Below are 12,915 nucleotides of genomic sequence, written 5' to 3' on the forward strand. Positions count from 1 at the left end.
CTTGTAAAATGAGAATTGGACTCAATAACCTCTAAGGTCCTATGCAGAGCTAAATCAAAGATCCAGCAAAATGGTCAAAAGGCATGAATAATTCAATTATACAATAATATAATTGTGTGATTATTCAATAATTCAAAAAGGAAAGCAAAATTGTTAATAACTATGAGAAAAGTTATCCAAATTCTCTTAAGGATCAGAAATGTAATTAAAATAACTTGGATATAACCTTCTAACAAGCACAAACTGGCAAAAACAACTGAAAATTATAAAATGTTAATATTGGCAGCCTTCCAGGAAAACAGGCACTTTCACATTGTCAGGAGAACTATAAATTGATACAAAGTTTTTGGAGAGCAATGTAGCCTCATACAATGAGAATTACTAAATGGATCCCACAGTTAGACCTCAAAATGCCACACTGCTGGAATTAAATCCCAAGAATTTTAATCAATTTTTTTTTTCTCCAGTGATGGAGAATAACTGAATTATAGTCTATCAATAATACGATGGAATGATATTGAACTACAAAAATGTCAAAATGCAGAATACAAAGAAATATTAATAGAGTCAGGGGAGATAATATAAATCAGGGAGTATAAAATGTACAAGGAAACTAATTATAGGGGGAAAATAACAAAGGGCACCAAAATGGACAGGAAAAAAAAATTATTAAGGGGCAAAGATCAAATAATTTGTTAGTATTATTTTATAGGTATCTGAACTGAGACACATTGGCAGTATACCTTAGGCAAATCAAATATCTTCTCAGAGCCCCAGTCTCTAAGATAATTGCAAAGAAGGTGGAGAGCTATCTAGTAAATAACATAATATGTAGCATTTACATAGCACTTTAAGTGTACAAAGAACAGTAAATGTTATCTCATTTCATCCTCAAAACAACTCAAAAAGTAAGATGCTATTTATCATTTTCATTTGACAAATATAAAGGTAAGTGACTTTGTCCTAAGTCACATAGATCTGAAGGCTCTACCTCCACACACCAAGCTGTTTTAGAAACTATGAACTCACCATGCCAATGAAATAACAGGTTTAGCTCTCCAAAAAAGAAACTTTATTTAAGTTAATATTTTTCATCAAAATGTAAATATTTCCTGTTTAAAAGAAATGCACATAGTTAACCTTTATCGAATTCCTTGCTGTCTTGGAAAAGAGGGAGTACAGAAGAGAGAAAATTTTGGAACAGAGGGTTTTGCAAAGGCAAATGTCAAAAACTATCTTTGCATGTATTTAGAAAAATAAAATACTATTAAAATGTGAAAAAAATAAATATTTCCTATTTTCAAATACATATTGTTTATTTGTATTCAATGAAGAAGAATTTATAATTATGTCTTTTAAAAAATAATGTTTCAATTCCTTTATACCTGCCATTTAAAAATAAAAAAAATTTATAAAGAAAACTCTTCTCTACCTTTTCCAGACTTCCTCAGAATTTCTTTTTCTTTAACCAACACCTACTTAGCTTACATTCCTTGGCCTCCTCCAAATCCAACAAATAGCAACTATTTCCATAAAGGTACTAGAAAGCCTACTACTCAATGGAAAATATTGGAAATAAGTCAAAGGATCCAGAGAGAAATGGAGCTAGTTTTCCCCCAACTTCCAAGGAAAATCGCTACCCAAAGACTTTTTTCTTACCCAAAATTCTCTTAATTCTTTCCAAAAATACTTAAGGTGGAAGTCTATCTCAAAGCTCTTTCCTACCTTAGAGCGAGATTTGCTGAACTTCTTAATCTTGGCTACATCTTCAGCAGAAAACAAAGGCTGAACCTCCTTGCTCATAAGTTTTACATGGCAGGCAATCAGAATAGTCCTAGGGAGAAGAAAATGGTTGAAAGAAGGATAATAGTTATGAATACAGAGCATTAGAGCCTCATCTTCTACTCACATCTTCTGGCCAATCAGTTCAATAAGCAGTATTTCTCAAGAGAAAATGCCTTCATTCCTTGACCTAGCAAACTGACTGGGACCATCCTGATTTCAGGTAGTTCTGGATCTGCACTGGACTTGGAGCCAGTAAGATCTAGATTCAAATCCAGCCTAAGACATGAACTGTGTGGCCCTGGGAAAATCACTTGACCCCTCTGAGTCCTGTGAAATGAGGGGATTGGCTATATTGGATTATTCGCTGTCTAGGAGAAGAAGGAGAGGAGGGAGAAAAATTTGGAATACAAGGTTTTTCGAGGACTGATGTTGAAAACTATCTCTGCATGTATTTTGAAAAATAAAAAGCTATTATTAAAAAAAAAGAGAGAAGGTTGGACTCAAAATCCCTTCCAATTCAAAATCAACTAATCCTTTGATTTCTGGAATTAGAAATTAATCTTTTCCAATGTCTGCCTTCCATAGGCTAACTATTCCCATAGCATGTCAAGAAAGCCACCTTTCCTTTTGCTGATGATGACTATTATTAATGTTAATAGTAATCATAATTTATATAGGGGTTTAAAGGTTTACATTTTCTTTGTAAAGTAAGCTTTGGTATGGATGAAGGAAGCACCTGGAAGTCGGCAAACCATTTTACAGCTCCTCTTAATTCCAATGCCTTTCCCCTGATAATTATTTGCTATTTTTCCTATATGTAGTTTATTTTATATCTACTTGTTTACATGTTGTCTCCTTCATTAGAGTTCCTTTAGGGCTGGAACTAGCTTTTGCCTCTTTTTGAATCTCCTGGCACCTAGGAGGCATTCAATAAAAGTTTATTAATTGATTGACTGGAAGGATGAATGTGCATCAATCAAAAGCTATAAGCTGGGTTTTCTCTGACTGGTGGGGAGAATTAGTTCTTTGAACTCAAGAAGTTTTCCTTACAAGTCAGAGATGGAACCAAGAGTTGAGAAAAAGTCAGCTCTCCTGACAATCAGATTAATTCAGTTTTTTACCTATGAGATATTACAGGATTTACTTTTCCAAATGACAAAGGATGACAAAAAGCAGAGGACCACTAACCCTAATATTTCCAAATCCTTTGAATCTCTACGGTTGTTTTACCTGAATGTGCCTGAAGTGTATCCTCCTTTCTTTCCTGGGAGACAACGGTAAGTCCCCACCACTTGAATCCTGTCACCTGGTTTTACTTTATCTACTAGATCATCATCCAGGATAACATCCACAGAGCGAGGCAGCTGACCAGCGGGGGCCTTCTCAGGCATTTCCTGGATAGTGATGGTCTGGTGGTCTTTATACACTGAAAGACCATACTCTGTCTCCAGAGGATTATTCTCTTCATCCTGGGAAACAGGCAAATGACACACTTAGTCATGTCCCCATATATTCTGGATGTATCTGCCCTTAGAGAATAAAGTTTATAAATGATTAGGTCATCATAACTGCTCCATACAAATTCTAGTGTTTTTTACCCTTACCCCTGTGTTTGTGATTGTAAAATTATTATCAGGAAGCATCAGAAGCCTGATAGAAGTAGAATACCAATGTTAGTACTTGAGACAATTAAATAGGTTGAGCAAAGTTGCTGGCTACAAAAGAAACCTACAAAATGCAATAGCATTTCCAAGATGTGATAATAGGGAAATCCCACATGACAAACAGGATACTTTTAGAAAAAGCCTGGAAAGATATACATGAATTGATGCAAACTGAAGTGAACAGAACCAGAACACTGTACACAGTAACAACAGTAATGTATACAACTGTGAATGCCTATTCTCAGCTAACAGAACAGGAATTCTCAGCTATATAGTGATCTAAAACAATTCCAAAGGATTCATGAGAAAAAAAAATGCTATGTACCTCTAGAAAAAGAACTGATGGAGTCTAAGTACAAATCATACTTTTTTTTTTGGGGGGGGGGGGAGGGGGCACTTTATTTTCTTTCAACATAACTAATATAGAAATGTCTTGCATAACTTCACATGTATCAAATTGCTTGCCTTCTCAATGAGAGGAGAGGATAGAAAAAGAAGTTAGAACTCAAAAAATTGTTTTTACAGGTTACTATAAAAAATAAAAGACTTTTTAAAATAATTTTTAAAAAAACAACAGAAAAATAAATGCTTATTCCCTCTCCATACCAAACTATCAAAGAAGAGCTACTTTGTAGAACTTGATAAAATAATTAGATTTATCTGGAAGTACAAAAAACCTAAAATGCTAAGGGAAATAATGAAAAAAAAAGTAGAAATGAAAAGAGGATAGCATTTCCAGAACTCAAACTACATTACATAAAGCAGTTACCATCAAAATCATTTAGTACTGATAAATAAAAAGACAAGTAAAATGAGGGAAAATCAGAAAAATGGAACTCAGTGATTCATTATTCAATACATCAGAAAACAGGAAAAAAATTTCCCATTTGATAAGAAGTACTGTGTAAAAACTATCCAGGTTAAAGGCTCAAGGTGTGTCCAACAGTCCATTTTCCTCTGGATTAAGTCAAATTAATTTCTAGAAATACAACCTTAAATTTTTTTAGTCTCTTTTCTTCTTTCTTTCTCTCTCTCTCCTTCCCTCCTCTCGTTAATTGCAATTTCTTGAGGAAAAGAAGCTCTCACTGAGAAACTCTTGACTTAATACAATGCACATCACTACCTGTTCTACAATTTATAATTTTCAAGAATTGCCTAAGGACACTGAGAGGCCAACTGCCTTACCCAGAGTTATTCAACCAGGATGTGTTCAGAAGAAGGACTTGAAACTAGGCAAGCCCTCCCAATTCATAGGCTAGCTTTCTCTATGGGCTTCTTTTGATACTTCTAACACATCAGATTAAGACACATCTTGGACCTCCACTATTCAAAAGATTCTGTCAACTCAGTCCCCTTACCTTGGTGGGATAGACAGAGCTGGAAGGAAAGGCCACCAGTGTGGTGAGATCAGTGTAGTTTCTCTCTAAGGTCTTCTTGGTGGCAGGGCAATAGTGGACACTGCGGACAACCTTGGGACGAATCAGGGAACCTGAAAGGAGAGAAGCTATATAAAGACTGGCGGGTGGCCTCTGCCCTCTGATATCCTAGATGATATAGAGGGGAAATCTCCTTTTCTTCTAGCATGACTTCCTCTTCCCAACCTAACCTCATCAGTTCTTCGTTTTCACCTCCTAACACGGCAACCAGCTCCTGAAAAGATGGGGGAAAATAGACCAAAGGAGGTAGATTTCATACTCATCAGCAGTCTAAATTCAAGTTAGCCAGTTTCTATCAACTTCATATTATCCAAAATTCTATCAAAGGATGATGGCTTTCACACACATAAAGTCCCCTGATAATTTTCTGAATGTCTCATACAGTAAGGAAGCTACTGTCTGATTCAAGAATACAATCATAAGAAAGAACTGGGAGCTCCCCAACCCCTCTTACTTCCAGTCCCTTCCTTCGATTAGTTATTTCCTATTTATGCTGTATTTAGCTTATTTGGTATCTATTTGTTTGCATGTGTTCTCTCCTATTAGATCATAACCTCTCTGAAGGCAGGAACTTTCTTCTGCTTCCTTTTGCATCACCAGCACTTGGCATAGTGCTTGACACATAGTGAATACTTAATGTTTACTGATTGAAATAGCAAAAACAGCAGCTAACAAATACAAAATATCTTAGGATTTGCAAAACAGTTTGTATTATACTGACATCTGATCCTCACAATAACCCTGCAAGAGAGATTCATTATTATTCTTGTTTTCCAGATGAAGAAACTAAAATTGCTTTAGAAGGGTAAGTCACTTATTGGGCATTACAGGGATGCTGGGTGGTTCAGTAGCAAAAGTGCCAGGCGTGGACTCAGGAAGTCCCCAAATAATGCTATTTGGTCCCCTCACATTTGGTGACGATGCCCTCCACACAGACGATACAACTGAGGAAGCAGGAGGTAAGGGTCCGAGGAGAAACGTGCTTGGAACCAAAGCTCCCCTCCAAACCAATGTAGAATTCCTCATACTGCTTAGCATAAGTAGCATCAATGGAGGCCACAAAATCTTTCAAGGCACGCTGGAAGGCGAAGAGCTCCTCAAAAGCATTATTAAGAAGCCTGCAGATGGGACAAGGAAAAAAAAATTGAATAAGGGAGAAACAAACTCTCCAGTAAAACACTTATCCAAATCCCTAGAAAAATACTGACCCAAATATAATCCAAAAGAATCAAAACAAAATCAAAGATTTATAGATAAAAGGAACTTTAGAGGTCACCCGCTCTAAGCTCATTCATAAAATAAGTGAACAAATCAAAGTCTAGAAAGATTAAGTCCCTCATCCAGAGCCATACAGTTATTAAGAATCTTGAGCAATGTTCTATATTCATCCACACACAATGCTGCTTCCAATCCTACTCATCTCAACTAGAATAGAGAGAGTTGGGTCAAGAAAAATGAAGCACGAATGAAGGGGGCCTCCTCTGAACTCCAGTGCTCAAAGGTTCTCTAGGTGCATAAATGCCTACCAGAAATTTATTACCAAAAGCTTTTTAATATGTCTACTGAAAACTAGAACTCCAACCCTTTCCATCCAACAGATTTTATTTTTCTTATTTATTAAGTACTTGTCTACCAAGCACTGAATAAGGTGCTGGGGACATAAGAAAAAGAGAGAAGAAAGAGAAGAGAAAAAAAGAAAAGGTGAGAAAAGATAAAAAGATATAACAGATGAGAAGGGAGAAATGAAAACAAAGGAAAAGAAAAAAAGATGAGGAAAAAAAAGGAGAAAAGAAAAAAGAAAAAAAAAAAGAAGAGGAGAGGCGAGATTCGCCCACAATCACAGAGGTGATAAATTGCAGAGACGGATTTGAACTCAGGTCCTGACTCCAGAACTAATACTATGTATATTATCTTATGTATCAATCCAGCTCCCTTTGTGGGAGAGTATGACTATACCATAATGAAAAGAATGGGAATAGGAAGGTTTCCATTTTATTTCTCCCCCAGTAACCCAAATATTTACCGGATAGCTCTTTTCTCATTCTTTCGACGTAGATCATTCACATTGACAATCAGACGATGCTGGTTATCGCTAATCAGCTCTCGAACTTTGCTCTGATAAATTCCCTGGTCTTCCTACAAAATAGCCAAAACCTACTAATTAGCTCAGCCAAATAGTTTGTTTTTTAAATTATTCTAAATGAAAACAATAAAAATAACTACTCTACCTTTTCTGGAGAGGTGAGTGACTAAACGTAGAAAATAGCACATAATCTGTCATATTAAGTTTGATGCATTGTTTAATTTTAATAACCAGAATAAATGTTTAACAACAAGATCCCCAAGGGAAAAAAAAAATCCCCATGACATATACCTTCCTCCTTTTCCATCTGAAATCTTTCCTTTATAACAAAGAACAAAAAAAGACAGCAATAAATTAACAATGATAAACTATGAATGATTTAGCTTCTCCAATTAAGACAACAATCCAAGATAATTCCAAAGGACCTAAAATGAAAAATTCTATCCATTCTAGAAAGAGAAGTGATGAATTCCAAGTACAGATTAAAGCACATTTTCTCAACTTTATTTTTCTTGAAGCTTTTTGTGTTTTCTTTTGCAATATGGCTAATATACAAAATGTTTTGTATGACTTCACATGTATAAATAATATATTACTTGTCTTCTCAAAGGATGAGAGAGAGGAGGGAAGGAGAAAATTTGAAACTCAAAATTTTAAGAAATAAATGTTAAAAATGTTTTCTGATATAATTGGGAAATATTTAACAAAATAAAAAATATATATTTATTTTTTTAAAAGAATTTTAAAATGGAAAAACTGACCCACACACCACACACCCACGAAATATGATTGCATATGTGATATTCCACACTCATTGTCTCCCATCTTTATTTAGAACAGAGGCAATATATTTTTAATCTCCAATCTAGGGCTAACTTTAATCTTTATGGTTTGTGGCACTCAATTTTTTTTAAATTATGATTCTTCCCATTTACACTGTCATAAGTCTATATGTGTATATGGATATAATTTCACTAACTAGTTCTGTTTTATTTCACTCTCAAATTCTAACCTTCCCATTCTTTGCATCCCATTTCTTACATATCTACAATATTTTATTACATTACTGATAAGGCTTTTCCCCAAACATACTGTCTTCCCTTTTTATCTGAGTTATGTTGATTTCCTTTGTGCAAAAAGTTTTGTCTATTTTATGTTATGTGATCACCTCTATATTCCTTCCATGTCTGAGGAAAGACAACTTTCATCTTAGTCAAAGAAGTGAAAGGTACCTAATCTGTCATTTAAATTTTTTATAGTATTATCTTTCATTTGCATTTTATAGTATCACCTTTCAATTCAAGTTGCACATTCACTTTTATCTTATTGTATAAAATGTTGATCTAGATTTAGTTTCTGCCTATCTGTTTTCTAGTTTTCTCAACAAATCTTGTCGAATATGGAATTCTCTGCCAAGTAATTTATCTCTTCAGGAATATAGATTACTAGTTGTTAATTTCACCAGTACCAAATAGTTTCAATGATTAATGCTGATAGTACAACCAGAAATCTAGATACCCTTCATTTTTTCCCCCACTGGTGTCTTAAGAGATTCTAGCTCTTTCCTCCAAATGAGTTTTATTATTTTGCCTACTTCTGATCACCTTGGTAAACTCTTTTGACATAGTATTAAGTCTGCAAATTAATTTAGATAACTATTTTTTTATTATACTTTTCAGATCTAACATGCACTAGTGAAAAATATTTTACTCTTTTATTACTGATAAAGTTTCTGCTGTTTTTTCATTGCAAATAATTTTAGACATGCTTTCATCATTAAAAATTACCCTTCTACATCTATCTATGATCTGTAAAATTTTCAGTATATATAAATGCTACACAAGAAAGGTTTTTCCTGTATCTAGTCATACAATCCTGTAGTTCGGTGGGTTTTTTTAAAATATGAATGATAATTACTTTTTTAGCTCTGTACCATTCTTGATTGCAGTGAATAGCATTTTTTATACATTGCCAAAATTTTATTTAAAATTATCAATATTCATTACTGATGTTTGGTCAATAGTTCTTTTTATTTTATCATCCCCTGGTTTGGGTATTAGGATCAAGATATACTCCTTAGAAATCCTTACAAAAATCCACCTTAAACTTCTTAGAATGGCTGTATTTATAGTCAACTTACTGAGAAACAAATAGACTCCATTACTCATAGGAAGACAGAGTTTGTTAACTGTTGTTTATTAAGCACTTACTACGTGCAGGGCACTGGGCTAAGTGCTGGAGCCATCATAATATGACAAACTTGACAGATACACACTCTGCTCTTATTTATCTGGACTAAGTAGAGAAAAGGGATCAGCCAATGACAGGCATCTTTCCCTCAACCCTGCCTCCCTGCAAAAAAAAAAAAAAACTCACAACCTTGCAAATAAGACCAGCATCTTATTTGTCCATACTTCCTTTCTTACATCCAAATGATATTCACAACTGTCTATGCCAAAAAAAAAAAAAAAAAAAAAATGCCACTTGAATTTAACTCAGCCACTCAACAAAAGTTATTAAACATTTATTATGTTTTACTACTTTAGTAAAGGCTTTTAAAAAGTGCTTTTCCTTTTGCCACAAAAAAAAAATTATAATAAAACTTTTCCAAAGTTGCCCTACTTTGTCCCCTCCTTTTAGCCCCCACCCCCAAGAAAACAAAGAAAACTAAAATATCTTGACAACCCTGAACCAATATAAGTTCAAGAATTCAGCTCCAATTTACGCTAGTTCCATTAGCAATTTTTAACAGTGACACGATATAGGACAAGGTCCTAGGTGAGTTGCATGACACTAACTTACTGACGAAACCTCCACCACCCGGGAACTCCAACAAGTCCTCCCCACCTATCCCCATCTGCCTGGGCTCTTATTAACAGTCCGACCTCGCTCCCATAAACCAAAGCGGCCAAGAGTCAGGACAAAAGGACCCTCCTTCTCCTCCGACAGTATTTAGAGGGATCAATGCCCCCCTTCCTCCCAAGCACACACCTCAGCCGGAACCAACAGGCCCCCTGGCTTTCCTCTATCTCTCATCCAGAGCTTCGGAAGGAGGAAGCTAGTACCCTCACCTCATCGTCCAGGAAGTCCAAGTAATCTCTTTGAGCCTCCCGGAGCTCAACATCGTCAATCACGGTGGTAGCAGCCATGCTTCCAAGCGGCAGAATGGAGTCTAGTTCTTGGATCACCCTGCGCTGACTCCTCCCCTGGCGCGAAAACGACTTCACTTTTCCCGCCACTAAGTTACCTCCAAAGGGGCTCCCGGAAGTAACTTTAGATTATGATTGGCTGTGACCTACAAGGCCAAAAGCAGACATCCAATTGGAAGTTTCTTCCTCCTTTGGCGTTCTGATACATCTCCCACGGCGGGAAACTTACAGATGTTTCGCTACTTCCCCCGCCCTTCCAGAGCACCCTGGCCAATCAAGAAGGTGCCATGAGCAGAGCGCCTTGTGACTTTCATCTCCGGAGATTACTTCGCCTTGCCTTCTGGGTATTGTAGTCCATAGGATAGAACGCTAACAAACAGTCTGGAGCACCTCATGCTCCCTGAGGCTAGATGTTCAGGTCTGATTTCTAAAAAGCTGTTTTCCTTCTGAGGAATATACAAAAATAGCATTCTTGTCGCGTCGTCTTGTCTCTCTTATACCCACTTTGTGGTTGGGAAAATTAGTCCCTTATTCTGTGCCTTTCGTTTATAATAGTTAGGGAATGGTGTTATATTACGTTGCAGATGAAGTAACGGATGATATGAAAACGTGGCCATTGATTCATTTTGGTTTTGTTGCTTGTGTTTTTTTTTTTTTTTTTAATTAAGTAGACAGGCCCAAAGGGTGTGCTGGAGCGAACTCCTTACCCGAAGAGCCGGTTATTATATTTTCACTGTGAGCATTTATAACTTGGAAATCGACAAATGCTCCAAATCAGGATTTGATTTATTGTTTTGTCTGTTATTTTGTCTCTGATTTATTAAGAAAGTAATGGAGGAAATGTTAACAATGCCTATTTAAGGTAAAAGTGCATAATGTGTACATTATACATACATTGTGAAACATTTATCAACACACTCCTGTTTCACCTGGGATTTCGTGTTTTAGGCACTCCCCTTACTTGATAATTGGGCAATATTTCTATAATTTGCACTCTTAGAGAGTTTCATTGGGAAGTTCAGTGGGCATTGGGAGTTTCAGTGGTTTGCCCATAGTTCTATAGCCGATAAGAAAGGTAGAAATTCCTTTCTCTATGTCACTAGATTCTGATTAAAAAGATCAATGCAAAACAAATATTTTTTTTAACGTTTATCAGCAGCTTCTCTCTGTAGTGTCTTGGACAAGAAGCTGGACTTGGAGTAAGGAAAGCAAGATTCAAATTCTGCCTATAACACTTAGGAGTTTTGTACACAAGCAAATTACAAATTCTCTAAACCTGAATTTGTAAAGGGATTAGATCAATCGTCTTCAAGGTCTTTCCCAGTTCTACGTAGAGGCAGCTAGGTGGCGCATTTGGACAGGATCAAGTAAAATCTGATTTCAAATCCATTGCCAAAAAATTACTATGTGACCCAAGACAAATCACTTAACTACTGACTACTTCAGTTTCATTTTTTGGAAAACGAAACTAAGAATAGAACCTACCTCTGAGAGCTGTTGTGAGGAGCAAATGAAATGATATTTGTAAGTCCTTTACAAACCTTTAAAAGCACTATACTACTATTAAAGCATTTAATCAAACTACAACTTAGTGTAAAAAAGCCAAAATTTCCCACTGCATCTAGGGTCATCTCCAATCTTCCTGATCTATATCTGGCCACTGGACCCAGATGGCTTTGGAGGAGAAAGTGAGGCAGGTGACCTTGCACAGCCTCCCTCACTTAAATCCAATAAACTTGTATGTCATGGCATTACTCTAGATGTCATGGTCCTTTTCCAGAACAAGGGGAAAACAACAACAAATGCATGTCATTGTTATTACATCTATGATTTCAAAGTATTTAACATACAAAAATAAATTCTGGAAGTAAGAAATTTAAAAAGCTATCCCATGGTGCAGCTATATTTTTGTGACAATCTAATGAAATAATGAGGGACTAAATGATGCAATGGAAAGAATGCCAGGGCTGGAGTCAGGAAGACTCAACTTCTTGAGTTCATACTTAGTCTCAGACATTTCCTGTGTGAGCCTAGGCAAGTCCCTTAACCTTTTTTTCCCTCAATTTTCTTGTCTATAAAATGATGGGAAGAAGGAAATAGCAAATCACTCCAGTATCTCTATCAAGAAAACTCCAAATGGGATCACAAAGAATCAAACATGATTGAATAACAATGAGATAATATTCACAAAGTATGTAGCACAATTGCTGAAATATATTAGGCACTATATGTAGTTATTATTAGCTATTAACAATAATGATAATAATGATGTTGCAAGCTATTATTTTGTATACCTGGATTCATTAATATGCATTCTCTTAGTTTCTTGTTATTTGTTTCTATAAATTAAGGAGATTAAAATTTATATTGGATCATTTTTTTATTGGTACTATTTATAATTAATCGATTTTGTCCTATAATTATATCATAGTTCTTTGTCTCTGAACTTAGTTCAGTGTTCAGCTGGTCCATAATGGATTGAGTTTAGAAATATGGCTCTCCTAGCTCAAGGAATCTAACTGATATTGGTGAATATATGAGAACATAAGGAAGTTTGGGCCTCATACCTTTCCTGCACCAAGCCAACCTTCAGGGACGCTTTTGCTATCCAAAAGTCTGGACCAGTATCTCACATTGCACTCTTAGTTTCATGAGAGAGGATGGGGAAGATCATTTCCAGCCCCCATTGCCAAACTTTCAACTCATCATGTTCCTTGCATCTCAACTCTGTGACCAATCATATTGCCCTAATCCCATGATTTGTTCTTTGTTCTGTACTCCCCTATATAAAGAGAACT

At 35.8% G+C, this 12,915-nt stretch overlaps 1 protein-coding gene across 2 annotated transcripts in view; it reads right to left on the reverse strand.

Moving 5' to 3' along the window:
• The window catches only part of MCM3 (minichromosome maintenance complex component 3), a 41,158-nt gene extending 31,002 nt beyond the window's left edge, over positions 1 to 10,156 (reverse strand). The window contains exons 1-6 of one of the 2 annotated variants that reach the window (XM_051997144.1): positions 10,040 to 10,156; positions 6,909 to 7,021; positions 5,795 to 6,003; positions 4,808 to 4,938; positions 3,016 to 3,254; positions 1,726 to 1,834 (exon numbers count right to left, since the gene is read on the reverse strand). In XM_051997144.1, coding sequence (XP_051853104.1) covers positions 1,726 to 1,834; positions 3,016 to 3,254; positions 4,808 to 4,938; positions 5,795 to 6,003; positions 6,909 to 7,021; positions 10,040 to 10,117 — 879 coding nt within the window. In that variant the 5' untranslated portion in view covers positions 10,118 to 10,156. The remainder of the gene's footprint in view (positions 1 to 1,725; positions 1,835 to 3,015; positions 3,255 to 4,807; positions 4,939 to 5,794; positions 6,004 to 6,908; positions 7,022 to 10,039) is intronic. The other variant, XM_051997145.1, reaches the window with a different exon arrangement.
• Positions 10,157 to 12,915: the final 2,759 nt, after the last annotated feature.

Source organism: Antechinus flavipes, chromosome 4 (assembly GCF_016432865.1).
Source record: "Antechinus flavipes isolate AdamAnt ecotype Samford, QLD, Australia chromosome 4, AdamAnt_v2, whole genome shotgun sequence".
Classification (NCBI taxonomy): Eukaryota; Metazoa; Chordata; class Mammalia; order Dasyuromorphia; family Dasyuridae; genus Antechinus; species Antechinus flavipes.